The following is a 24,368-nucleotide window of genomic DNA, read 5'->3' on the forward strand; positions in this document are numbered from 1 at the left end:
TGGTGGATGAGGCCATCTCTGTATTTTAATTTTCAAAAGGCATTATCTTTGTTTTATACCACCACTACTGATTTATATTTTTCTACAGTTACCTTTCTGTAGCTTATTATTTACTGTATTTCCATATTTCTATCTCTTAATCAATATTGCCAAAGGTTTTAGCAGTCTTTTCAAAGAACCAGCCTTTTTCCTTTGTTAATGTAATTTTTTGTCATTACTTTCTGCAGTAGCTCCTTTCTATATTTTGTTATTTAAAAAATTCCTAAGCTGATAATTTAGCTCATTTTTTTTAGCTTCTCCTTTTTTGTTATCTGCTCAGTACCATTTTCAGTGCATCCTATAAGTATCGATATGCAGCATTTACATTTTGTTCTAGTTCTGAGCATTAGTAAATTTCCACATGATCTCTCCTTTTTATTTTTTTTTAATTAATTTATTTATGGCTGTGTTGGGTCTTCGTTTCTGCACTAGGGCTTTCTCTAGTTGCGGCAAGCGGGGGCCACTCTTCATCACGGTGCGCAGGCCTCTCACCATCGCGGCCTCTCTTGTTGTGGAGCACAGGCTCCAGATGCGCAGGCTCAGTAGTTGTGGCTCATGGGCCCAGTCGCTCCGCGGCATGTGGGATCTTCCCAGACCAGGGCTCGAACCCGTGTCCCCTGCATTGGCAGGCAGATTCTCAACCACTGCGCCACCAGGGAAGCCCGTGATCTCTCCTTTGATGCAAGAGTTCTTTACACTGGGCTTCCCTGGTGGTGCAATGGTTAAGAATCTGCCTGTCAATGCAGGGGACATGGGTTCAAGCCCTGGTCCAGGAAGATCCCACATGCTGTGGAGCAACTAATCCTGTGCACCACAACTACTGAGCTTGTGCTCTACAGCCCGTGAGCCATAACTACTGAACCTGATGCACCTAGAGCCTGTGCTCCACAACAAGAGAAGCCACCACAATGAGAAGCCCATGCGCGTCAACGAAGACCCAATGTAGCCAAAAATAAATTAATTTTTAAAAAAGTTATTTATATGGACATTTTTTAAAGTCTCCAAACATATAACTTATTGTTGTGGAATTTCCAATAAAAAATATTGTGGTCAGAGAACTTAATCTATATAATAGTCACTTGGTATTTAAAACTTTATTACAGTATACACTAGCAATTAATTGTTTTACAGCCATTTCAGAATATGTATTCTATAACTGTGAAGCATGAACCTTTATTGCCCACAAGTTATTAAATTATGTTGTGTACATTTGTATCCTGAATTCACTAGATTCTGCTCTAGAGTTTGAGCCCTAAGTTCCAGATAATAAAAATATATTTTGCCTTTATTTCCTTCCATTTATTTCTCTTGGGACTCTGCAGTGGAGAAGAGGCTGAATATTACTTGGTTATTCCTAAACTAGTGGCCAAATGGTCTTAATATTATCATTTTAATTTCTTAACTTTGTTAGCAAATCATCATTTCCAACAATCTAGTAATTTTTTAAGTTGTCAATTAGACTACTTCATATCTTCCTCCAAATAATCTTTTAAAATCTTGCCTTTTCTTTCCTCTGAAACTTTTTTTTAGTAAGGTGTTCGAGAACGCCAGGATTGAACTGTTCACAGAATTCTGAAGGACCCCTCAGGAATGGTAGGGCATCCAGGGCTCCAGCATCCTGTGTTCAGCTATACTGCTTCTTGCTCGTGCCAGGCTCTTGTACTGGCCCTGCTGCTACAAACCATGGTTCTGCTCGTGTTTAGATTCAGGAGACAGCATATTCCTTCAGGAACCTCAGAAAATACGGTCATTTACAAGAGACCAGAGATTTAGTGTCAGCATATGAAACTTTGCAGGAGCATGAGCAATAAAAGAACTATTTGATTTTTCAACACACTGCACTGTCTCTCAAACTTTCCTTTATGTATAATTCTCGACAGATTTTCACCTACTGCAATAATGCAAATCAGTGAATTAAAAGTAATTTTTTCTGTTACCTCCAGAATTTTATCAACTTCCATAAATGTTATAATCTAGGGGAAATTTTTTTTTTGATGCTGTGCCATTTCACCCAGGACAAACTGTGCTTAAACCTTATTAGATCAATGGCTCAGAAGTGTCTGCATGTTAGGATAATCTCTTTGGCAAACTCCAGACTCAGCTCCTACCTCAATTCCACCTATGGCTCTGCTAACCATGCCAAGCCTTCTCTATCCTCATGGAAAACTACCATGTCCTCTCAGATTTTTCTGAGTATAGATGATCTTTAAAAGTCTCAGGAACCTGAGGCTCTGGTGAGTGAATGGATGAAATGGAAAGCCCTAGAAACCAGGGAACTTGGCTGCCCATGTTACTTTCTAAAATTTCATGTGTGCATACTTCCAGAAGGACAATGGATGACTGGAGTTAAAACCAAACCAGTCAACTGGAACATCATTACTGACCAGAATGAGAATCCCCTTGTTGAGCTGTTAAGCTTAGGCTTTGTCATCCCACCCACGTTCCTCTGGTGAATGCTGGCATGCAATATGTCGAGAAACAGAGCAGAAGAAACCAGCACAGAAGGCAGTCTCCCTTTTCATGCTTTAATCCCATACCCTGTGCTCCATTTTTGGAGGATGGTCTCCCCAGTCCTTGCCACTCCCACAATCAGAGCAGGTGAGGTTCATCATTATTCAGCCTCATCTCCATGGAACCTTTACCAGGCAACAGAGATCCTTGGGCCATGAGATTCTACTCCTTAGTTCTTAATTACATGAAAATGAAATCACGTAAGAAAAAGCAAACAACGCAAATACATGAAAGCCTTTACTCCTGGTAAATTCTTCAGGGTCCCAGGTTTCCCTGACATCAGACAATGAGGCAGGGCGGATGGGGTGGGGTGTCAGGAGAACAGTCTGGATGGCCTTGGCCAGCAGCAACAGCTTTCGCTTAAAGTTTCCATAATTGGAGCTCAGATCTTCTCCAGCTTTCTTCACGTAAGTGAAGTGACCCCATCAATCAGGATTCTACAATCATGACAGTGCCTTTGTAAGCTGACACCACTTCAAAATCCCCTCACAAACTCATGTGAAGAGGGTCAGCTGGGTGGGCTTGTATATATGTGGAAATGTAAATGACTTCAACATGGTTTTAATTAGGCGTTACTGAAGCCCTCAGCACCCAAATGCTACATCTCACTTGTGGCAGAATAAGCACTAGGGACAAAACCAAGAGACCGGCAGAACAGTAGGAGGGCTAGGCAGGAGCATTCTAACAGGAAAAAACCCCACAAGGAAAGAGGCTTCTGACCAGGCCCCCCTTTCAAGCTGTATCTGGCACCTGGTGTCATTTTGACAATGGGGAAGGGAGCAGCCTGACAAGGTCCACATGAAGCCGCCTTGATGTTTTTGCCCATCAACCACTACTCGCATCTCTCCCGAGAATCAAAGGAAAGTGCATGGTGAAGAAGTGTATCAGTGAGAGTTGTACAGTTAACCTGTGAAAGTGTGGCAGAGCCATCAGGATGCAGGTCTCCTGCCTTGAGTTCAGGGCTGTGTGCTTTAAGATTTGAGCCCAGGAAGGACAGAATCCTAAAGGATGGTCCCTTATCAAACCTAAGGACTTGTCCTGGGCCACTTTAAACTTGAGGGTGTTAGGTGTCTTTAGGATAGTTAACAGCTTATTTGGGGGCAAATATAGTAAACACAACCTCTTAAGTCTTCTAATTCTCCTACTTCACACCTGTGAGGTCGAGGCAGGCGCACTCCTGTCACGGAGAGGCCTCAATTCAGGCGAACTTTGGGAAGAATATCTCCTCAAGGTGTAGAAGAAGGTTGAGAGGTTCTGCCCAGGGGGGTGGGGGGGTGGGGTGGGGTGATCTAGTTGTGGGAAGAGGTTACTAACGCACATCTGGGCAGGTCAGGGGACTCCCTAGAAAAGGTCTTCCCAGGCCGACAAGACGGCTTCTCCCAGACCATCCCTGGGAAAGAGTCGAAGGCAGGTGTCCGCACGTGGGGACCGGGCTAGGAGGTCTTTCCTGAGTGGGTCCTCTGGTGCCTGATTAAGTGGTAGCCTCTGCTGAAGCTCTTTCCGCAGGTAGGGCATGTGAATGGTTTCTCACCAGTGTGTGTTCTCTGATGCCTGACAAGGTGGTCTCTCCGACTGAAGCTCTTCCCACACTCGGTGCAGTGGCAGGGCCTCACTGAGGCGTGTCCCCTCAGGTGCTTGGCAAAGGCAGCGCTGTGGTTGAAGCAGCGCCCACACTCGCTGCACAGATAGAGCTCCTCGGCCGCGTGTGTCTTCCGGTGGGCCAGGTATCGCCTGTGGTCACTGAAGTCCTCTCCACACTCTCCGCACAAGTAGGGTTTGCCTCCAAGGTGGATTCTTTGGTGTGTTGTGAGCACGGATTTCTGGCTGAAGCTTTTGCCACAAATAGTACAGAAGAAGGGTTTCTCTCCCGTATGTGTCCTCTGGTGCCTGACAAGGTCTGAAGTCCAGCGGAAGTGTTTTCCACAATCGTCACACCTATAGGGTTTCTCAACAGGTGGAGTTCTCTCAACCTGGACCAGAGAGGAGGTCTCATGCAGATTCTTCCGGTTTAGGGGATATTTATAAGGAGCGCTCATTTTGTGGACCTTTTGGTGCCTGGCGAGATGTGAGCTCCGTGTGTAACTTTTCCCACACTCCATACATTTATAGGGTTTCTCTCCTGTGTGAGTTCTCAGGTGTCTAACAAGGTGGGAGTTACAAGTGAAACTTTTACCACATACAGGACAGTCATGATGTCTCCCTAACAGGGGGTGGACAGGCATGGTTTCCTGAAGATTCGTTAAACTATTAACTTGAGAAATATTTGTGCCAAATCTTCTTTCGTTAAGTCTACCTGGATCATCCTCAAAGACTATTTCCCAATCTGGAGTCTGGTGAACTTCTGCATCTCCCAAGATAGACCTGTGTAGATCCTCCAAACTCAGATCTTCTGGCTCAGGACACTCCTCCTCATCTTCACTCCTATCTCCTGTAGAAAGGGAGAGAGGAGAAAAGAGGAAATTATAGAGGTAATGATGCCTTGTGCACAATGGAGAGATTTTTAAACAGTTTTGGGAGGGCAAGACCGTATAGAGAGACACCCATGTTTCTTAAGTGTAGAGGCTGGGAAGAAGGAAATAACCAGTCAACTGAATGCCTGTCATATGCCAGGCACTTTCTTATGTGCCATCTCACGCTGTCAACAGCCTTTGGTGGACAAACATTATTATCCTCCTTTCACAAATGTGGAGGTTGGGGATCAAGGGTTTACGTGAATGCTTAAAAAATGGTATAGCTGCAATTCCAAAAGTTCCCCTTTTTCGTCTGTCACCATTTTGCATTACAGATCCCTCAAACCAATGATAGGCGTGAAGAGGGGAAAAGGATAGAAGAATTTGGCTTCAGAGGGAGACACTTGCTGTCGGCTGACATGTTAGAAGAACCAGTGAGAGGGGTTCCCCAGAGGGCGAGAGAAACACTGACCAGAGGAGCTGCCAGCTCGGGGACAGATCCCCTTTGTCACTCCTCACCTGTGTAGGTGAAACTCAGGATTTCTGGCTCTCGAGGCTCCTGCGCCTCTGGGATCTCTGGGATCAAAGGCTCTTCTTCTCCCATGTGGGAGATCTCGTCTAGTCTGGGGATTGGAAATGCTGCTCAAGAGAGGGAAAACAGGACATCACGATTGGTTCAACTGTTCCCCGTGTCAAGAGCAGATCTTTTCTGTTTGGCAGACTGCAGAACAATCACATAGGCAGGTCAGTCCATCAAACCTTCAGTCTCTTTAGCTTGAGCCCCTCTGACGAGTACTGCATATCTCTTGCCTTTCACCAGCAACTCAATAATCACACAGCTGTCAATGTTACCCTCTTTTCCCATATTCAAGTAAGTAGATTGTCTCCAACTTTTATTGCTTGTTTCAAAACCGATATGCTTACCTACTCACACTAAACTTAAACTCACACTAAAACTATAGTATTACAGCTGTTTTCTTGTTAGAGGTTTCCAACTACTTCCTAGGCATTTTCTCTTCCCTCTAACTTCGAAGGACACCATCTTCCTCGGCTGTCCTTCAGTGTCACTGGTGGGGTCGGCATAAGAGAAGTGTAGTATGTACAATCTAAGGTCTAAGACACCCTCAATTTCCAACAAGAAAACAATCTCTGTGCTCAAGACACTCTAGAAACACTTGAAATTGCTTACACAAGGAGACCACAATTCCGCAGTCTTCTTCCAAGACATATTCCCCATAGAACTCTTTCTGTGTTGGATCCAGATCACTCCACTGGTCCTGGGAGAAGCAGACAGCCACATCCTTGAAAGTTACCAATCCCTGAAACAACACAAAGATTCTATTAAAATGTCATGCTTTATGGAGCCTCATATTTTGTTCCTGGAATAAAGGTCACTGGAACAGGCAGAATCCATCCAGGAGACAAAGAAACTCAAATGGGACACGTGGTTCCCTTTCAGGACATCTGTGTCTCATCCTCTGTCGCTGCTTCCCAAGTTTCTGCTTTTGCAACTGGCCCTCTTCCTGCTCCCTCCAATCCCACTACTTTCCCTCAGCACCAGACTATGTTCTTCTTTCTGGGGATATTGTTTAAAATACAAGAAAGGTCTTAGAAGTCATCATTCAACTCCCTATTTTACACTTTAATGCTACCTACATTTCTGCAAAAATTCATCTTTTCCAGGAAGCTTTCCCTAACTGACCTTACCTAATCACACATCACTTACATAGTCTATATAGCATAAATAGGACTTTCTTCTTCAGCTAGACTACAATCTAAAAATAAGGATGGGGGGCTTCCCTGGTGGCGCAGTGGTTAAGAGTCCGCCTGCCAATGCAGGGGACACGGGTTTGAGCCCTGGTCCAGGAAGATCCCACCTGCCACAGAGCAACAAAGCCCGTGCGCCATAATTACTAAGCCTGCGCTCTAGAGCCCGCGAGCCACAACTACTGAAGCCCACGCGCCACAACTACTGAAGCCTGCACTCCTAGAGCCCGTGCTCCGCAACAAGAGAAGCCACCACAATGAGAAGCCCCCACACAGCAATGGAAGAGTAGCCCCCGCTCGCCGCAACTAGAGAAAGCCCACATGCAGCAACGAAGACCCAACGCAGACAAAAAGAAATAAATTAATTTATTTAAAAAAATAAATAAATAAGGATGGGGACTTCCCTGGCGGTCCAGTGGTTAAGACTCCACACTCCCAATGTAGGGGGCACGGGTTCGATCCCTGGTCAGGGAACTAAGGTCCCGCATGCCACGCAGCGCGGCCAAAATAAATAAATAAATAAATAAAATAAAAATAAGGATGAATTCTATTCCTTTTTTCTCCAGCCACATAGCTTAGTTGTGGGGCTCTTGACCATGGTGAAGTCTTCATGAATGCCATGGTCTGCCTGAATGCAGTCCCTGGAAGAGGATAGCACCCAAAATCAGAAATCGTTTTTGCAGGACAGTCAGTTATCCTTACAAATGATGATCAAGTTTATTCCTTAAAACCAAAAACAAACCCTCACTTGACAACTTCAAAGTTGTACTGGGGTGTTACCAAATAATCCCACTTTGTTAGTCCCTCTGGTTGGTGGCAAATCAAAAGGCTCTGGAGCCTGTAGATCCGACTGAGATGTTATAACTGATCTCATTAGCTGCAGTTCCTCCCCTTCCAGACACATGCAGAACTGAGAACTTAAACTGGCAAAGGAGAGTGGAAACTTGTGTCCCGTCTGACCTGTTCAGTGTATATGCCCAACGGTTCCTCAAATTCTCCATGGTATAGACAGAAACTAGGGTGCACCTGTGACAGAGCAGTAAGAAGGGCAACCATCTCTGGGTTTCCAGGGTTCCTCTCTTCAGGAAGGGCTGGGTCCTGGGGCACTGGAACCTCTAAGAAGAAAAGAAGGCAGAGATCAGCAGTGTGCAGGGCGGCCCTATAACTGGCAAAGAGCTGAGCATCCCCCATGGTCTCTGGTGGGAAGGTGGGAGTCAAGACACAGGCCTAAGGGCAGCTTGAGTCATCCCAACGCCACCACCTATAACACTACGGGAATGCCAGGAGAATAACCAACAAAGGTGCTATCCAAGGCAGCCCTGCTTACGGGTACTCTAGCTAGTACTGTCTCCTCTCAACACCCTGTGCTCTGTGGTTTCCTCCCCTTATGATCTAGCCAGTCTCCTCGGTATGGGAGCAATATCCCCCTCCCCTCACTCTGCCACGATCCCCCCTTCCTGCTGAGGCTCCCACCGCTCTCCTGCAGGGGCTGCAACTCCAACTCCTGGCACAGGCTCTGCTCTTCTGGTGCCCCCAGATCTGGGCTCTGTGTGGTCTCCTCACGGGACTCCTCGGGGGTCAAGGTGTGTGCAGGATCCTGAAGCTCACTAGGTGACCCGGGCTCTGCTCCTGGATGCACTGTCTCCTCGGACAGGACTTCCTGGCCGTGAACATGGACAGTCACCTGGGAATAATTCCAACTTCCAGTCACCATGGAGTCAGGAGGAAAGTCTTGGCTGTCATCAGGGCTTATGTTAGGAGAAGCTGCCAACAGGAAAACTCCCAGAGGGACCCAGACGAGGAGGGGAAAGTCCAGTCCCACCGGGGCGTGCGAGGAGGAGCTGAGTTGATCCTCGCCAGGACAAGGGGGGGACATTCAGATACTGCCCTGCTTTCTCATTTCCCTCAACCCTGCCTGTCACCAGGGCTCTGAGGGCCCATCCTTCCCATCTTCGCCTACCCCACCTGTGGCTTGCCTTGCTGTGTGCTCCCCTGTCTGTTGTCCTGAAAGGGGGATCTGTCACTGAGGGGCTGAGAACCTCTGAGGAAGTCACGGAATTCTCCTCCCCAGGGAATGGAGGTTCAACATCCAAAGGGAAAACCAAAGCCATATCACCCTTGCGTGCTGAGGCCACAAAGATGGTCCCTAGGCAGGTGTTTCAAGAACCAGGAAGTCACACTCATACACACACAAACACACACTCCTGTGTCCCATGGAGCTCACGGATCTAGGTACAACCCAAGGGCGGAGCCAATTCAATTTATGGGGTAATTTATGTGAGCCCTACCCCTAAATCCATCCTTCCAGCAAATAGACCCCCTCCACATCACACAGATCAGGACTCCCCCTCCTCACCCACCGCCTTGGTCTCCTGGGTTGTTTCTGCAAACCCTCCACCAGCGTCACGGCCTCCTCGCCACTCTCTGGCCGCTGGCCCCGCACCCAGCTCTGCAGTTCTCCGGGCAGGACAGTAAGGAATTGTTCCAACACAAGCAGCTCTAGGATCTGCTCCTTCGTCCTCCTCTCTGGCCTCAGCCACTGATGACACAGTTCTCGGAGTCGGATGAGAGCTTCCCGAGGGCTTGCTGCTTCCTGGTAGCGAAAGCGCCGGAAGTTCTGGTGCGATGTCTCAAGCACAGGGTCATCCCTCTGTAAGACAGACTCTGGCCTACAGGTGAAATCATCTTCCAATTTCACCATGAGAATCCCCTCTTCTTCCCAAAGATCCTGGTCCTCCGGTTCCAAGGCTGTAGCCATTGTCTGGCTCTGGCTCTGGGGTGGTCTCACACCATCGAGAGCTCACACTGTCATTCCCCCCGTCTCAGCCTGGGCGCCTCAAGGAGTTTCTCCCAAGGGACCTGGGTAGAGAAGTAAAGACAGACAACACTATAAGCATGAAAGTATACACAGGAATAACAGTTCTGAGCTCAATCATAATCCTGTACACATAACACTCCCAAACTTAAATCCCCTTTCCCCTAATCTCCATATGTTGTAAATAGATCTAGTTGGAATAGGATAAGCTATGCCTGAAGGTATGTTCTCCCACTCCTTTTCCTAGGCAAGGTTCACACCCCATAGAAAAACAGAAAAACACTGCATTTCTACTTCATGAAACATGGGAACCTAAAAGGAAAATGGCTAGGAGAAAGGACACTCATAACTGCCTGCTAAAAATGTGGTACTGACCACAATCTGTTTTACACACACACACGCACACACACACACGGTGACATATATATTAGGATATATATTCTGAGAAAAGACACACTGACAGGGCTGAATTAGACAGAGAAGGCTTTGTGGAGGTTCACTGTGAACTGAATCACACTCCATATTAATTTATTCTGTAAAGTGGGGACTCTCAGAGATTTGAGAGGATTGTATGCGGTAACAGCGAAGAAAGCCACTTACACACAGTGGCTGGCACATAAGCACCCCCAAAAGCGATCCTCCTCTTAAGACATCTTTAACTGGAAGACCTACAGACCCTCAAAACTGAGTGCTCAAAACTAAATTCACGATCCCTGCTCCCAAATCCACCCCTCTTCGTGTAATCCTCTTGGCTGATATCATCACTTGTTAAATCAACACTCAACCTTATCATCTTTGGATTCAACTTTGAATCTTCCCCATTGCTTACAGCTCATTAAACCAATTGTACCTCTTAAGCCTCTAAATCTGTTTCGTCCTGATTTAGTTTGGGCCCCCATCTCTTGCCTGGACTACGGCCATAACTTCCTAACTGGGATCCCCACAGTACTCAGCTATGAGCAAAACGCAACAGATTCAGCTGTGGAGCTTTTGCAAAACACAGTATCACACACATCATTCTTCCGGATATTCTGATTCAAGTCAATCCAGGGAACTGTATCTTTAGAAATGCTACATGTGGTTCTGATGTGCATCCTAGCTGAGAAACACTTAGGGCGTGTACGGTTAAGAGAGAGTCCTCCTGGAGTCAGATTGCCAGGGTTTGAATCCTGGCTCTATTGTTTACTAGATGTGGGGTCATGGTCAAGTTCTTATTCTCCTTATGCCTGTTTCCCCTTTACAGAATGGAGGTAAGGATGGAATCCACCTAAGAGGGTTACTATGAGGAATATCTGTGAAGTGCCTAAAAGAGTGATGGTGCCCCAATGTTAACCATTATCTTTCTGAATAATAGTTCCAACTGCATCACTCAACATTTAAAAATAATAACTTCATACTGTTAGGAAGATCAGTTCCAAAATCCTTGGCATGGTACATGAAGCCCTTCACAACCAGCCCTCAATTTATTTTTCAAGCCTCATATCCTCCCCTCTTCTCTGTATCACCTGCTATAATGAATGCACTGCTGACCTCCCTACAATAGGGTGTCTTTCCAGGCCTCCAAGTCTGTAAAAGTCTGTTCCTTTTGAACGGAAAACTCCCACCACCAATGCTTCACGTGTGTTCCTATTTCTTCTCAACAGGTCCCCTCTTCTTCATTCCCAGGATTTACAGTTTCGGTCTTAATCAGTTCTCCTCTGGATTACTGCAACTGCCTCTAAATATGAGCTATCTGTCTCCAGGTTTGTTACCTTTGTTACCATTCATCATATCACAAGAGTGACCATTCATCATATCACAAGAGTGACTGCTCTTGGCAAATCTGGTCCTGTCCCTTCCTTATTTAAGATCCTCAATCACTCCTGTCTTGGAAGTGAAATACAAACTTCTAAGTACTATGTATTAGGTTGACCTTGATCTTGGGTTTCTTTTTTTCTTTTAATATTTATTTTATTTATCTGGCTGCACCAGGTCTTAGTTGCAGCACACAGGATCTTTCAGTTGCAGCATGTGGGATCTAGTTCTCTGACCAGGGATCCAACCCGGGCCCCCTGCATTGGGAGCGTGGAGTCTTAACCAGTGGACCACCAGGGAAGTCCCTTCATCTTGTTATTCCTTTGCCTTCCTCTCCAATCCTTTCAAACACACACACACATGCACATTGTGCATGTAAAGCACACAAAAGGTCTATGCTCTTTGGCTTTTGAACATGCCGTTCCTTCCAACTCTTTACCCTTCATTAGGTTAAACTTATTTATCTTTCAAGACATAGATAGGTAAGGCTTCATGTCTCCTGAGATGCTTTCCTTGATCCCATTCTCCCTGCCCTTAGACCTGTTAGAAATCACTTTGCTTCCCTAGCTATTTGGACATATCTGTATCTCAAAATCTGCCATATCACACAGCCATCGTTCATCTTTCCCCTGAAACCCCTTGAAGTAGGGGACTGTGCTTCAATCAATTTCCAATACCTATAACAAAGCACACAATAAATGCATCTAAATGAATAAGCCTCCACTTTGAAGTTTTCTTCCTACATTAACAGTAAGAATCAATCTTTTCCTCCATAAGTTTCTACTTTTTTATTCACCGAATCTTGTTAATCCTACCTTCTAAATCTTTCAAATTCATGCATCTCATCTCCACTGCCATTCCCCGAGTCAAGCCGTTATGACCCACTAAAAGGCATTGATAGGACCTCTTAAAAAATGACGATATCCTCGGCCCCTACGACTGCAGCGGCACTTACATGTGGAATGAACCACTTGGTTCAAATTTTACCAGTGGACTTCCAGGTGCCACCCCCTCCACATGCAACCTGAGGGTTCTTCATTTTCCAATCTTTTTATGCTTCACTACAACTGCCTCAGGTCCACCTTCAAGGTCAGTGATCCACTCTTAACAGCTGTAACGTGCTGTCTAATGTGCTGCTGCCCATCAACCACCAAATTATTCATTATTTAAATCTGTATCTCAAATCACTTTCCATTCAAGCTTATTTCATTTTTCCATTACCCGCAAACATTCACTACATAATCTCATGGTCTGTAGTTCCGTAATTTACAGATCTTCCTGTGCTAATTTACCTACTTATTAAATCTGCTCTATCTCATGGTGGTTTGTTTTTGCAGGTGGTTTGTAATTTTTTTACATTTTATGCCCATTTTCTTTGGGAGAGCCCTAGGTTATAAAAGTGAGCCCTTTGAATGAAATTTCATTTGCTTCCATCCAAGTACTAGTGGTTTCAGTATCTTAATTTCTCAGAGTCTTCCTGAATTATGCTGACAGTGTCTCATTTAGGCCTAAGCCTGTGAGCGATTTCTGTCCCACCCAAGGCTATGGAGGCCTACACTTCCTTGCCCTTTTGCTTGATCAGTAGACAGATTTTCATGGAAGGAGTAGCTCTTCAAGGCTCCAGGCTGGCAGATGTTCAACTCTATATCCCTCCCCCATCCCCACCACTGCCCCATTTTCATATCTCCTTGTTGGAGTATAGGTATTAGAACCCCAAACTTTAGAAGTCTTTATTTTGGTTTGAAATCTCCTCGGGCTGTGGTGGAGTTAGATTGTGCTCACTCCTCCAGCTTTTATTTCTGGAACCTAGACATTTACCTTTAGTTTGGGGGCAGGGAGGCAGGTGAGTGCAAGCATTTAAAAATGGGCAAGAGCCATATCCACATCAATACCACCTGCAGTGCTGCGGTAAGGTCTGAGTGGTGACCCTTCTAACATACCACATCGGCCAATGGCTTCACATTGTCCACAGGGTAAAATCTAAACCCCTTACAATTTGATTCCCAAGGCCCTGCAAGACCTGGCCCCTGCCCACCTCTCTTCTCCCACGACTGCTACTGCATTGAAAGTTGCTGCTCGAATACACTGCTGTATCTCTTTTCTATGCCCTCACTAGGTGTTCCTGACGCTGTCGACTCTGCCTGAAATACCCTTTCTACCCCTTTTACTTGGTTAACTCTACTCATCCTTCAGACCTGCTTTCCCCAGACGCCTTCCCTGGTTCTCCCAGATTGCGTCCACAGGAACTTGGACCCTGTATCGCAGCACACACATATATCTACTTTTTGTGTGGTAAGAATCGTTCATCCTCCTGTTTAGTTCACTAGACCGTAAAGCTCCGAGGGCAGGGCCACACAGCACCCAGCTCAAGGCCTGTCACACAACAGGTACTCAGGCAGAGACCACGGTAAGTCTTTTTAAGTCTTTCTCTGGAAAGACAGATCCAATATCTTATTAATTCTTATTCACTCATTTGTCCAGCAAACTGTGTGCCAGACAAATGAATAAATAAGGGAAAAAACAGTTATTATTTGGATTGCGAGTAAAACAGAACACTCTTAGTGGTTCCTGAAGTGAGGAAACCACAACTCATCACAAGGAATCTTCAGGCTGCCTTGGAGAATCCGCATACAAGTCACACAAAGCTGTGCATTTGAAAAAAAAAATCATTTTCCTTTGACGATATGAATCAACCTTAGTAAGCACAAAACCGGACATCAAGTAATTTAACACTACAACACTGATTATTTATCCAGACAATCCCCCCAACATCTGCAAGGCAGGAAAAGAAGATGGAATTGATACTCAGGGTCTCTGGCTTAATGAGGGGATTTCTATTAACTTAAAAATCCGAGAACTTGGGCTTCCCTGGTGGCGCAGTGGCAGAGAATCTGCCTGCCAATGCAGGGGACACGGGTTCAAGCCCTGGTCTGGGAAGATCCCACATGCCGCGGAGCAACTAGGCCCGTGAGCCACAACTACTGAGCCTGCGCGTCTGGAGCCTGTGCTCTGCAACAAGAGAGGCCGCGATAATGAGAGGCCCGTGCACCACGATGAAGAGTGGCCCCCACTTGCCGCAACTAGAGAAAGCCCTCGCACAGAAACGAAGACCCAACACAGCCAAAAGTAAATAAATAAATAAATAAATAATAAAAATAAAGGAATTCCTTTAAAAAAAAAAAAAAGTAAAATAAATATCCTTTAAAAAAAAAAATCTGAGAACTTGCCCAGCGAAGCAGGCTAGGAACTCTCACTGTTTTCACGTAGCACAGTCCACGAGATGCCCTACTACAGATTCTATAAAGTATGCGCTGACAGAGGGTTCCTGCTCTTACAGGGCTTTGCTCTCCAAAGAAAAAAGAATATAACAGCATCACATAAAACCTGCTGATTTAAAATGCTCTTCAGAAATCATGGATTGAGATTTCCTTTGCTTGTTTTGTATTTACTTTGGCAGCCTAGGAAGATGAGATGGCGACAAAAAATCAGCAACAGCGGAATGAGGGGAGGCAGAGTTGTCCTTGCTGGGGCAAGAGATGGGAAGGAAGAGAAGGCGGGCAGTGCTGTGAAAAGAGCACCGGATTAGGTATCCAAAGATGTACGTTCCAGCCCACATCCCCACAAACCCGGAACCGCTCTAAGGGTTTCCTGAGACAAGGTACACGAGAGCCCTTGTAAAGGGTGAAGCCCTCTTCAGACAACAACTCTCAGGACTAGTTGAGATCTACGAGAGCTTATGAACTGGAGTGTGCTGTGCAAATGTCAGGTGTCAGTACTAGAGACAGAAAACGGGCTTTGCATTTTATTCCATTTATGGGATGGGTTACCCTGCAAGTCTGCCTTGCAATTTGTTGCCTTCTAACACCTTCCCTCAGTGTCTGTCCTTGGAAGGAGTTCCACAGTGACAGATAAAAACCCAACAACAGGATACTACAGAGAGACCGTGAGGCTAGGCCAGGAAGAGTGAACGACCTGCTTCCAGAAGGCTCTAAAATAATGTCTGCAGAGACGCTTCACAAGCCTCGGCCTGGGCTGGCCCCACCACCTAGCCTCTTCAGTGTTTCTAGGACGTCTGGGGCAGGACTGCAGAGGAGATGTGGGAAAGGCAAGACCTTTCTCCAGTCTGTGGTCCAGCTGTGTCTGTCCATATCTGAGAGGGTCCCATGCCAGTTAAGGCCCTAACTCAACCCTGAAGACCAGAAAAGAAAACTGCAGGCAGTGAAAAGATACCTGCGTCTCTTATCTTAAAATGTTATTCCTACTTGGAGTGATCTTTCTGGACCCTAAACGACAAGGTCTGTAGTCTTATAGCATCTTCCTAAAGGAGAGGTGGGATCTATTTACTGGCAAATAATTAATCTTCAGAAGAAAACTGATCACAGAGGTTCGAATGATGATATTCAGCAGACATTTAAATTCTCTCCAGTCTCCCTTCTCCTCTTTGACTCTAACGCAGGCCCAGAGCCTGGAGATTTGAATCAATGATCGCTGGGACTAACCAGATGCTTGCAACTGCTCCTCTCATTGCTCTAGAAAACAAAATCAGCTAATAAAAATTGTTAACTGCCCTTTTCTACTCCTGTACTGTTCTTTAAAACTAAAGACTATCCACTATGATCCTCCTACTGGAAAGATTCTTTCATTTTACTGTTACTTATCCTTATACAAACGTTTACCCATACTTTCCACGTAATGGTTAGGGGCTCTGGAGCCTTAGTTTGGATCCCTCTCCTCACCTATTAGCCAGGTGACAGTCCCTAAGCCTCAGTCCAATCTTCAACATGTGGCAAATACTTCCTACCTCATATGGTGGTGTTAAGGATCAACGAAGTAACGCATAGAATCGCTCAGCACAGGTTTGGTATATGGTAGGTGTTCTATATATTTTGTTCTTTCCTTCAAATTGCTTTAAATCCTTTTGGGAAGAAGATTTAAATGATAATCAAACAGTCTTTTATTTCATCATAATTCAAAAAAAATTTTTTTTAATGCACAGGTAAAATCTTGGTCTGTTTACTGTTACATCAAAAGTAAAGTGTTAAGGGAGTTCCCTGGTGGTCCAGTGGTTACGATTCGGCGCTTTCACTACTGTGGCCCGGGTTCAATCCCTGGTCGGGGAACTGGGATCCTGCAAGCTGTGTGGTGCCGACCCCCTAAAAAAAGTAAAGTGTTAAACCAAGAGAGAATTCTTGCTTTGAAAGCACTTATAAACTCAGATTAAACAAGATCCTTGGAACCAGATGGGATGAAAACTTAGATAAGTTTTCCTGCCTAAGACCAGAGTAGCGATACTTCTGCTTACCAGTATCACAGACCTGTCCCCTTCCTCTAACCGGGAAGAGGCAACCTGAGGCAAACCCAGTTAGTACAGGCATACCCCATTTTACTGCGTTTCACCTTCATCACGCTTCACAGATGTGTTTTCTGTTTTGTTTTCTTTTACAGTTTAAAGGTTTGTGGCAACCCTGCAACAAGCAAGTCTATCAGTGCCATTTTTTCAACAGCATTTGCTCACTTGATGTAATCACATTTTGATAATTCTCACAGTATTTCCAGCTTAATTATTATTATATTTCTTATGGTGATCTGTGATTAGTGATCTTTGATGTTACTATTCTAATTGTTTTGGGGTGCCACAAACTGTGCCCATATCAGATGGCAAACTTAATCAATAAATGTGTGCTTTCTGACTGCTCCACTGACCAGCTGTTCCTCCGCCTCTCTGCCTCTTCTTGGGCCTCCCTAGTCCCTGAGACATAACAATGTTGAAATTAAGCCAATTAAAAACCCTACAAGGGCCGTAAGTATTCAAGTGAAAGGAAGAATCGCATGTATCTTGCTGTAAATAAAAAACTAGAAATGATTAAGCTTGGTGAGGAGGGCATGTCAAAAGATGAGACAGGCTGAAAGCTAGGCCTCTTGCCCCAGTTAGCCAAGTTGGAATGCAAAGGTAAGTTTCTTGAAGGAAACTGAAAGTGCTACTCCAGTGAATACACAAATGATAAGAAAGTGGAGAAAGTTTTAGTGGTTTAGATAGAAGCTCAAACCAGCCACAACAATCCTTTGAGCCAAAGCCTAATCCACAGCAAGGCCCTAACTCTCTTTAATTCTATGCAGGCTGAGAGAGGTGAAGAAGCTGTAGAAGAAAAGTCTGAAGCTAACAGAGGTTGGTTCATGAGGTTTAAAGAAAGAAGCCGTCTCTGTAACATAAAGTGCAAGATGAAGCAGCCAGTGCTGATGCGGAAACTGCAGCAAGTTATCCAGATCTAGCTAATTACTGAAGGCGGCTAAAATAAACAACAGATGTTCAGTGCAGACAAAACAGTCTTCTCCTAGAAGAAGATGCCATCTAGAACTTTCATAGCTAGAGAGAAGTCAATGATTGGCTTCAAAGCTTCAAAGGACAGGTTGATTCTCTTGTTAGAAGCTAATGCAGCTGGTGACTTTAAGTTGAAGCCAATGCTATTTACTATTCTGAAAATCCTAGGGCCCTTAAGAATTATGCTAAATCTACTCTGCCTATGCTCTATAAATGGAACAACAAAACCTGGATGACAGCACATCTGTTACAACATGGTTTGCTGAATACTTTAAGCCCACTGATGAGACCTACTGCTCGGAAAAAAAAATTTCTTCCAAAATATTACTGTTCGTTGACAATGCACCTTGTCACCCAAGAGCTCCAATGGAGATGTACAATGAGATTAATGTTTTCATGCCTGTTCACACAACAACCATTCTGTAGCCCATGGATCAAAGAGTAATTTTAACTTTCAAGTCTTATTATTTAAGAAATACATTTTGTAAGGCTATAGCTGCCATAGACAGTGATTCCTCTGATGGATCTGGGCAAGGTAAATTGAAAACCTTCTGGGAAGGATTCACCATTCTAGATGCCATGAAGAATATTAGTGATTCATGGGAATAAGTCAAAACATCAACATTAACAGGAGTATGGAAGAAGCTGATTCCAACCTTCACGGATGACTTTGAGGGGTTCAAGACTTCAGTGAAGGAAGAAACTGCAGATGTGGTAGAAACAGCAAGAGAACTAGAATAAGATGTAGAGCCTGAAGATGTGACTGAGATGCTACAATCTCATGATAAAAACTTCATGGATAAGGAGCTGCTTCTTATGGATGAGCAAAGAAAGTGGTTTCTTGAGACGGAATCTACTGGTGAAGATGCTGTGAAGATTGCTGAAATGACAACTAAGGATTTAGAATATGACATAAACTTAGTTGATCAATCAGCAGCAGGGTTGGACAGAACTGACTCAGTTTTGAAAGAAGTTCTACTGTGGGTAAAACACTATTAAACAGCACTGCATGCCACAGAGGAACTCTTCAATGAAAGGAAGAGTCAATTAATACCGCAAACTTCATTGTTGTCTTATTTTAAGAAATTTCCACAGTCACCCCAACCTTTAGCAACCACCACCCTTCAGTCAGTAGCTATCAACATCTAGGCTAGACCCTCCACCAGCTAAAAGATAATGATTCACTAAAGACTCAGATGAGGGCTAGCATTTTTTAGCAACAAGTATTTTTAAATTATATACATTTTTTTTTTTAGACACAATGCTATTGCACACTTAATCAATCGACTCCAGTACAGTGTAAAGAGAACTCTACAGTACAGTGTAAACAGTTTTTTGGAAAACCAAAAAATTCCTGTTTTTATTGCGATATTCCCTTTATTGCAGCGGTCTGGAGCTGAATCCACAATATCTCCGAGGTCTGCCTGTATACCCAAGAGGTCCTCTGAAAACCTAACCCAAAAGGCAAAAGAAATGAAAGGGAATACCTTCACTGACTTTTTGCCTTCTAACACATCATGATCAGTGTGCTTCAAACCATGTTTAAAAACTATTTAAGATATTCTTGCCATTTAAATTTTTTCTTCCTTTGTTAGAGTCAACATGGATTTAGTTCAGATTCTATTCAGTGATTCTTCACTAGATTTGAGTAGCAACGGGAGAAGTAGCTCAAAGATTACTATAAGGTGTAAAAAAGAGGAAGACGGGAAGAAATAAAAAGAGGCCAAATAAGTAGTGGGTGGTACAGGGAAGTCAGAGGAGGCTAAGACATAAATATCTTCTGCCACTAAATTTTGCAGACTTTGCAGTTAGGATCAAGGTATAAAAATGTAATTGAAAGTAAATAGAAACATGAAAAATTTAAATAAAGCTATAAAAATCATAACAATTCACTTTATTTTCAATTAAAATGTTCCCTACAGGCATGTACACAGGCCCAGGAGGCAATGTTGGATCGCTGTTGACAGTGCTGCCTTCAGAGGTGGAGGAGCTGTGTTCTACCTCCTAGAATGTGTCGTCTGGGACAAGTCACATCAAATCATCTTGAAAATGGGGATGCTTTTCTACCTAAAGGCAGAGAGCTGGATCATTTTTTGAGAAACTATCCAGCTTTTTGATGGTAATAGAGGGGCTTTGAGGGGTACAAGGATATGTGGCCTCTTTATTGAGTACTTGGGCCATAATGTATTAGCCTGAAGATGGTGAGAGGAATTTACTCAAAAGCTGAGAAGGGCTAGAGGCCAAATACAGGTTCTGAGACCAGAATTAAATATCCTGCCATCATGACCATACTGGTTAACCTCCAACATGAAACTAGGCTTTTTAACCTCACAGGTTTTTACCCAGGGGTGGTTAATGGCCTGAATAAAGCAGGCCAATCTACATGCCTCAGTTTAAAACAGAACGTCACAAACTAATCTGAAGTAGGAAAAGGGTGATCACCAAACCTGACACCCACCCTAATGAGGGCAGCAGCTTTAATCTGGAAGCCAGAGTTAAACTAGCCAAATACACTTAATTCACTACAATGAACACGGTCAATGCCAATCACACAGAGGAAACATTATTTAATGAAAGAAAAAAAAAAAAGGATATTTTATAAATATAGCTTGACCTGAGGTATAAATATGGATAATTCAGAACAGTTAATTCAAAAGTCATTCACTATGTTTTTAGTTTTTAATTAATATTCTCTGTCAAGATACTCTCTGCTCTGGATCTAGATGACTTCCTTCTGGCTTTGCCCAAGGCTCCCTTGCGTATGGTGAGATGAAGGATGGGATCCATGCCTGCTGGACCACAGGAATCTGAGGAGTATCAGGTTTCCACTGCAGACTAAATCATGGTCTAAAGTAGATGCCATTCTTGCTCTGGGCCACTGTTTAGTGTCTTTTGTCTCCCGCTGTATGCCCTGTCCCTGAAAGCAAGGACCTCCTTATATATTTTTATATTCCCTGCTCCTAACACTTCGTCAAACACTTCCTCAAACACCTGGTTAAAAAGATGCTCAATAAATGTGTGTTGCATTTAATTAAGCTGTTGACTTCTCTTCCCCCAACTTGAATATAGACACTGAAATTCAGAATCAGTGGGTGCCAGGGCTTCTGGGGACAGTTACAGGAATTTGGCATTAGCATTTATTCCAATCCCCTGTGGGAATCAGGTGGCACAGCCATATACTACTTTACTATGTTACACAGGATTAGTGAAGAAAAACTTCTTCAAGAGGAGAAGAAGGTAGGGGATGGAGTTCATTCATCCCAGAAGTGTCTACTGAGCATCAATTGTGTGTCCCACACAAGTCAAGGTGCTGGGCAAAGAAAGATGAAAAAGCACAGGTCCTGACCTTAAAGAATTTAACATGTAGTTAAAAAATAGCAGGGACTTTGGCATACTAGGAACTCACAGCAAAAACCTAGAATATGGGTATAAGCTATATGATAAAAATAGAAGCTCCTATCAAGAGAATTAAGAAAATCAAGGGAAAAAACTCACCAGTATTTCACCTTCAATTCAGCTTAAGATAATGTAGCACTTGGAGTTTTTTTGAAGTACACTTTCTTAATTTTACAAATCAAAGAACTCAGACCTAAGTGGTTAAATTACCCACACAAGATCATCATACTAGTTTCAAGCACAGAAGTACTCACACATAGGTCTTCTGATGTCCAAACCACTGCAATGTTTGTGTGAAGAAGTTTGGCCAAAGGCAGTGGTTCTCAATGTGAGAAACCCAGACCAGCAGCACCAGCACCGGAGAACGTGTTAGAAATGCAAATGATCAAGCCCCAGCCCTGACCTATAATCAGTAACTCTGGGGGTGGCCCCAGTAATCTGTATTTAACAAGCCCTTCAGGGGTTTAAGATGCTTGGTAAGTCTGAGGACCAGTACCTAAGGCAGAGGAGATAAATCTGAGGTTCGAGCAGAAGGGATCCAACTTTTCCAGTGCTGGCCAAATTTAAAGGAGGAAAGGAGTCTAGGACTAGTATATGTGTGTTTTACGTCTGTGCCAAATTAGCTGGGAAAAAAATGTTGTAAACCTGTAACTTACCTCATCTGCATAGTTTATAATGCCCAAGAGTCCCTCACTTCGTAGTAAACCTTGCTGTGCCCTTGAAATGACTGTCTACTGCAATATGGTATACAGAAAGAGTGCAAAACGGGTACAGCTGGAGGAGAAAGGGGACAAGATTATGAATCCCAGGTGCTTAGTCCTAGGAGAAAAAAATTTCCTTCCTCCCTCCAAGCCTGCCCACCCTCTTATGCTAGATAGTAATAGCAGAAAGCTACCCGAGACAAATGGCTACAAACCCTAACTGTTCCGCTGTCATACATTTCCCAGCAACAAGCCTCCCATGGCTGTCCCACAACCTTTGTGAAGTGGCTTTCTGGATCAAGGGCCATGGGGCAGCTTGGAAGAGAAGTTGGAGGGATGAGGGACTCCACTAGCTTTCCTTGTGGCTTCTGAGTGAGGCTGCCCTGGGTGTCACCTGCAGAATGCGGACAGAGAGAAAAAGCAACAGTTCTAAGCCTAGCCTCTAAGTAGAGCCTGGATGTGGCCCTGCTCCCCAGGACCAAGGCAGACAGGGTTATCAAGGCGCCTAGAAGATAAGAACATCAAGGCCCAGAAAAATAAAAATCGGGCTGGCACCTTTCTGAGAAAAGGTAGCAAATCCCTGGCATACAAACTAACAAACTTTTCGCGAAACCAGGTAAGAAGCAGGCCCCATATACTCCCGCTGAGGGTAGCTGTGGTGTCGAGAAAAGTGCCAAAACTGGCTGTTAGGGGTGGGGGAGGGAAGTTGCAAGTGGAGACTTCAGTCATTGGCTTGAGAGGAAGCTCGGGTCCGTCACGGTGCAGCTGAAAAGCCACAGGCCAGGTGGTCTTCAAGGCCTAGCACGATCACGGGCGATAAAATCACGCGTGATAAAATCATGGGAGATAAAATCACGGGTGAGGGTATCTGCGTGTGTTGCGGCGTAGTTAGTGGTGGCAAGCGATGGGGCTCGCCTGGGCAGGGAGCCTTCGGGGGCATTCTCGAGCCAGCTGAGAGGCGGGGTAAGAAAAAGCTGCGGGAAATGAAGGGGCCTCGACCACTCCTCCCACGGTGCCGGGGGGCCAGTTGGCGCGGAAGCAATGGGAGGGAGGTACGAACTAACTGCGTTTCTGCAGGCCTCAAGAGGGGGCGGAGGGCGGTGGCTGCAAAGAAAGAAGCCTGGAGCGAGTTCCACGTACCCGAAGGTTCTAGCTTCGGCCGCCAGGAAACACGGGGACCACTACGCCTCAGCCCCCTCAACATACTGCCGCCACCCCCTTCCCCAGGACAGTATGATTTCCCCAGGTTCTAAGGGGGCGGGGTCTCCGACCCCTCCCCCTCCTCCCCGCTCAGCCCCGCTCAGCCCGCTCCGGCCCGGCCCGGCCCGGCCCAGCCCCCAGCACTCACAGCTCCAACAGCTCCGGCGGCTCCTCCCCTGCCCCGGCTTCTCCCCAACCCACTCCCGGCCCTAGTAGCGCCGCCGGATCCGAGCCGCGCTGGGCCTGGCGGGTCGGAACACGTGGGGCCTTTGCGCCCGGAACCGGAAGTTGCCCTTCGCCCCGCCTCCTCGCCGCGCTGGGGCCTTTCTAGGCTCTTGGGAGGTTTGCTTGTCTCTCTGTGCCCCCTAGCTCATGGAGGCGTCGTATTCCCTGGGGAAGCGGGTCGGGTGCCTCAGACCGCTTCCGCCCGCTCGCCCGCCCCTCTCTGCATGGGGGGTGGGGGGGCCCTCGATTAACACACGTACCTGCTGCAGGGGGGTTCCTTTCTGTTTTGGGTCTTTGTTTTAATTTTGATGCCTATATCTTGACTTGTTTTTCTTGATTCTTTTTTTTTTTTTCCTTTGCATTGTCGGCGAAGCATGGTAGAAAAGAGCAGTTGTGTGTTTGAATACCGGCTCTTGTAGTCGCCGTCAGTTGTAGGGGTTCCAACAAATTCACACCTGAACCTCAGTGTCCATCTTCTGAAATGGGCATAGTAATACCGTTACTCTGCAGGCTAAATGGTACTTTGCATGTGAACTGATTGGAGCTTAGTAGAAGCTTAGTAAGAGAATAGTTATGGCATCATGGTTCTCCTGTATTTTCCTTGGGCATTTCTTTGTGTTTCTTTACTTTGAGACTATCTTCCCTGATCTCATTTGTTCATTTTTGTGTGGGCAGTGACGTTTCTGCCTGTACCTGCAATTTTCCTTCTGTTCCACTCCCTAAGTCACCACTCTCCACGTGCCATGTCAGGGCCTTCTCTTCCTGAACTATGCCTTACACATTTTATTTTCATGGGACACATAGGTGGGATCTGGTTATTGTGTTTGAACACAAGGTATTAATCACTTTTGGTGGAGGGAGACGAATTTACAGTTCATGAGAGCCTGCCGTGCACTATATGTTTTCTCTTTGTACCTCATTTAATATTTTTAAGTATTAAGTTCATAAGTAATACATAAATTTGTTCTTCTAAACGTTTAAAACATTACAGATAAAGCTAATGACTTTTTACTAATTCTGGCTTCCTCATCTCTCGCACCAAAAGTTTCTTATGAACCTGTATTTATCTTCCAGACATTTTTCTGTACTTTTACATACAATACATATATGTATTAATAGAAAATATATAGTATTTTGTGTGTGCATACGTG

At 44.9% G+C, this 24,368-nt stretch overlaps 2 protein-coding genes across 10 annotated transcripts in view; both read right to left on the minus strand.

Annotated features, from left to right (window-relative positions):
- Positions 1-2,436: 2,436 nt before the first annotated feature.
- ZNF202 (zinc finger protein 202) lies at positions 2,437-23,266 on the minus strand. 9 transcript variants are annotated; one of them, XM_057553446.1, is made up of 10 exons: positions 23,141-23,266; positions 22,068-22,186; positions 21,748-21,865; positions 16,178-16,529; positions 9,124-9,626; positions 8,241-8,451; positions 7,728-7,882; positions 6,190-6,319; positions 5,520-5,639; positions 2,437-4,978 (listed from the first exon to the last, which is right to left on the minus strand). In XM_057553446.1, the coding sequence occupies exons 5-10, from the start codon at positions 9,523-9,525 to the stop codon at positions 3,984-3,986; spliced, it is 2,013 nt and encodes a 670-aa protein (XP_057409429.1). In that variant the 5' UTR covers positions 9,526-9,626; positions 16,178-16,529; positions 21,748-21,865; positions 22,068-22,186; positions 23,141-23,266; the 3' UTR covers positions 2,437-3,983. The 9 variants fall into 9 exon arrangements, with proteins under 9 accessions (XP_057409429.1, XP_057409428.1, XP_057409432.1 ...); XM_057553445.1 differs by having other exon boundaries at positions 22,008-22,186; XM_057553451.1 differs by having other exon boundaries at positions 2,441-4,978; positions 7,794-7,882; positions 22,008-22,186.
- The window catches only part of LOC103017516 (olfactory receptor 6X1), a 32,698-nt gene continuing 31,466 nt past the window's right edge, over positions 23,137-24,368 (minus strand). The window contains 1 exon segment of the mRNA XM_028162462.2: positions 23,137-23,235. Coding sequence (XP_028018263.2) covers positions 23,137-23,235 — 99 coding nt within the window.

The sequence above is a fragment of the Balaenoptera acutorostrata genome, chromosome 9 (genome assembly GCF_949987535.1).
Source record: "Balaenoptera acutorostrata chromosome 9, mBalAcu1.1, whole genome shotgun sequence".
Taxonomy (NCBI): domain Eukaryota; kingdom Metazoa; phylum Chordata; class Mammalia; order Artiodactyla; family Balaenopteridae; genus Balaenoptera; species Balaenoptera acutorostrata.

Bases quoted from the DNA above. Each gene is read 5' to 3' on its own strand.
- ZNF202 (XM_007196713.2), bottom strand. From the start codon at position 9,525: ATGGCTACAGCCTTGGAACCGGAGGACCAGGATCTTTGGGAAGAAGAG. The intron at 8,452-9,123 runs GTGAGGAGGGGG...AATTATTCCCAG, and splicing joins CCAGGAGACCAAGGCGGTGG to GTGACTGTCCATGTTCACGG. The intron at 4,979-5,519 runs GTGAGGAGTGAC...CCCTTTCTACAG, and splicing joins CCTGAGTTTCACCTACACAG to GAGATAGGAGTGAAGATGAG.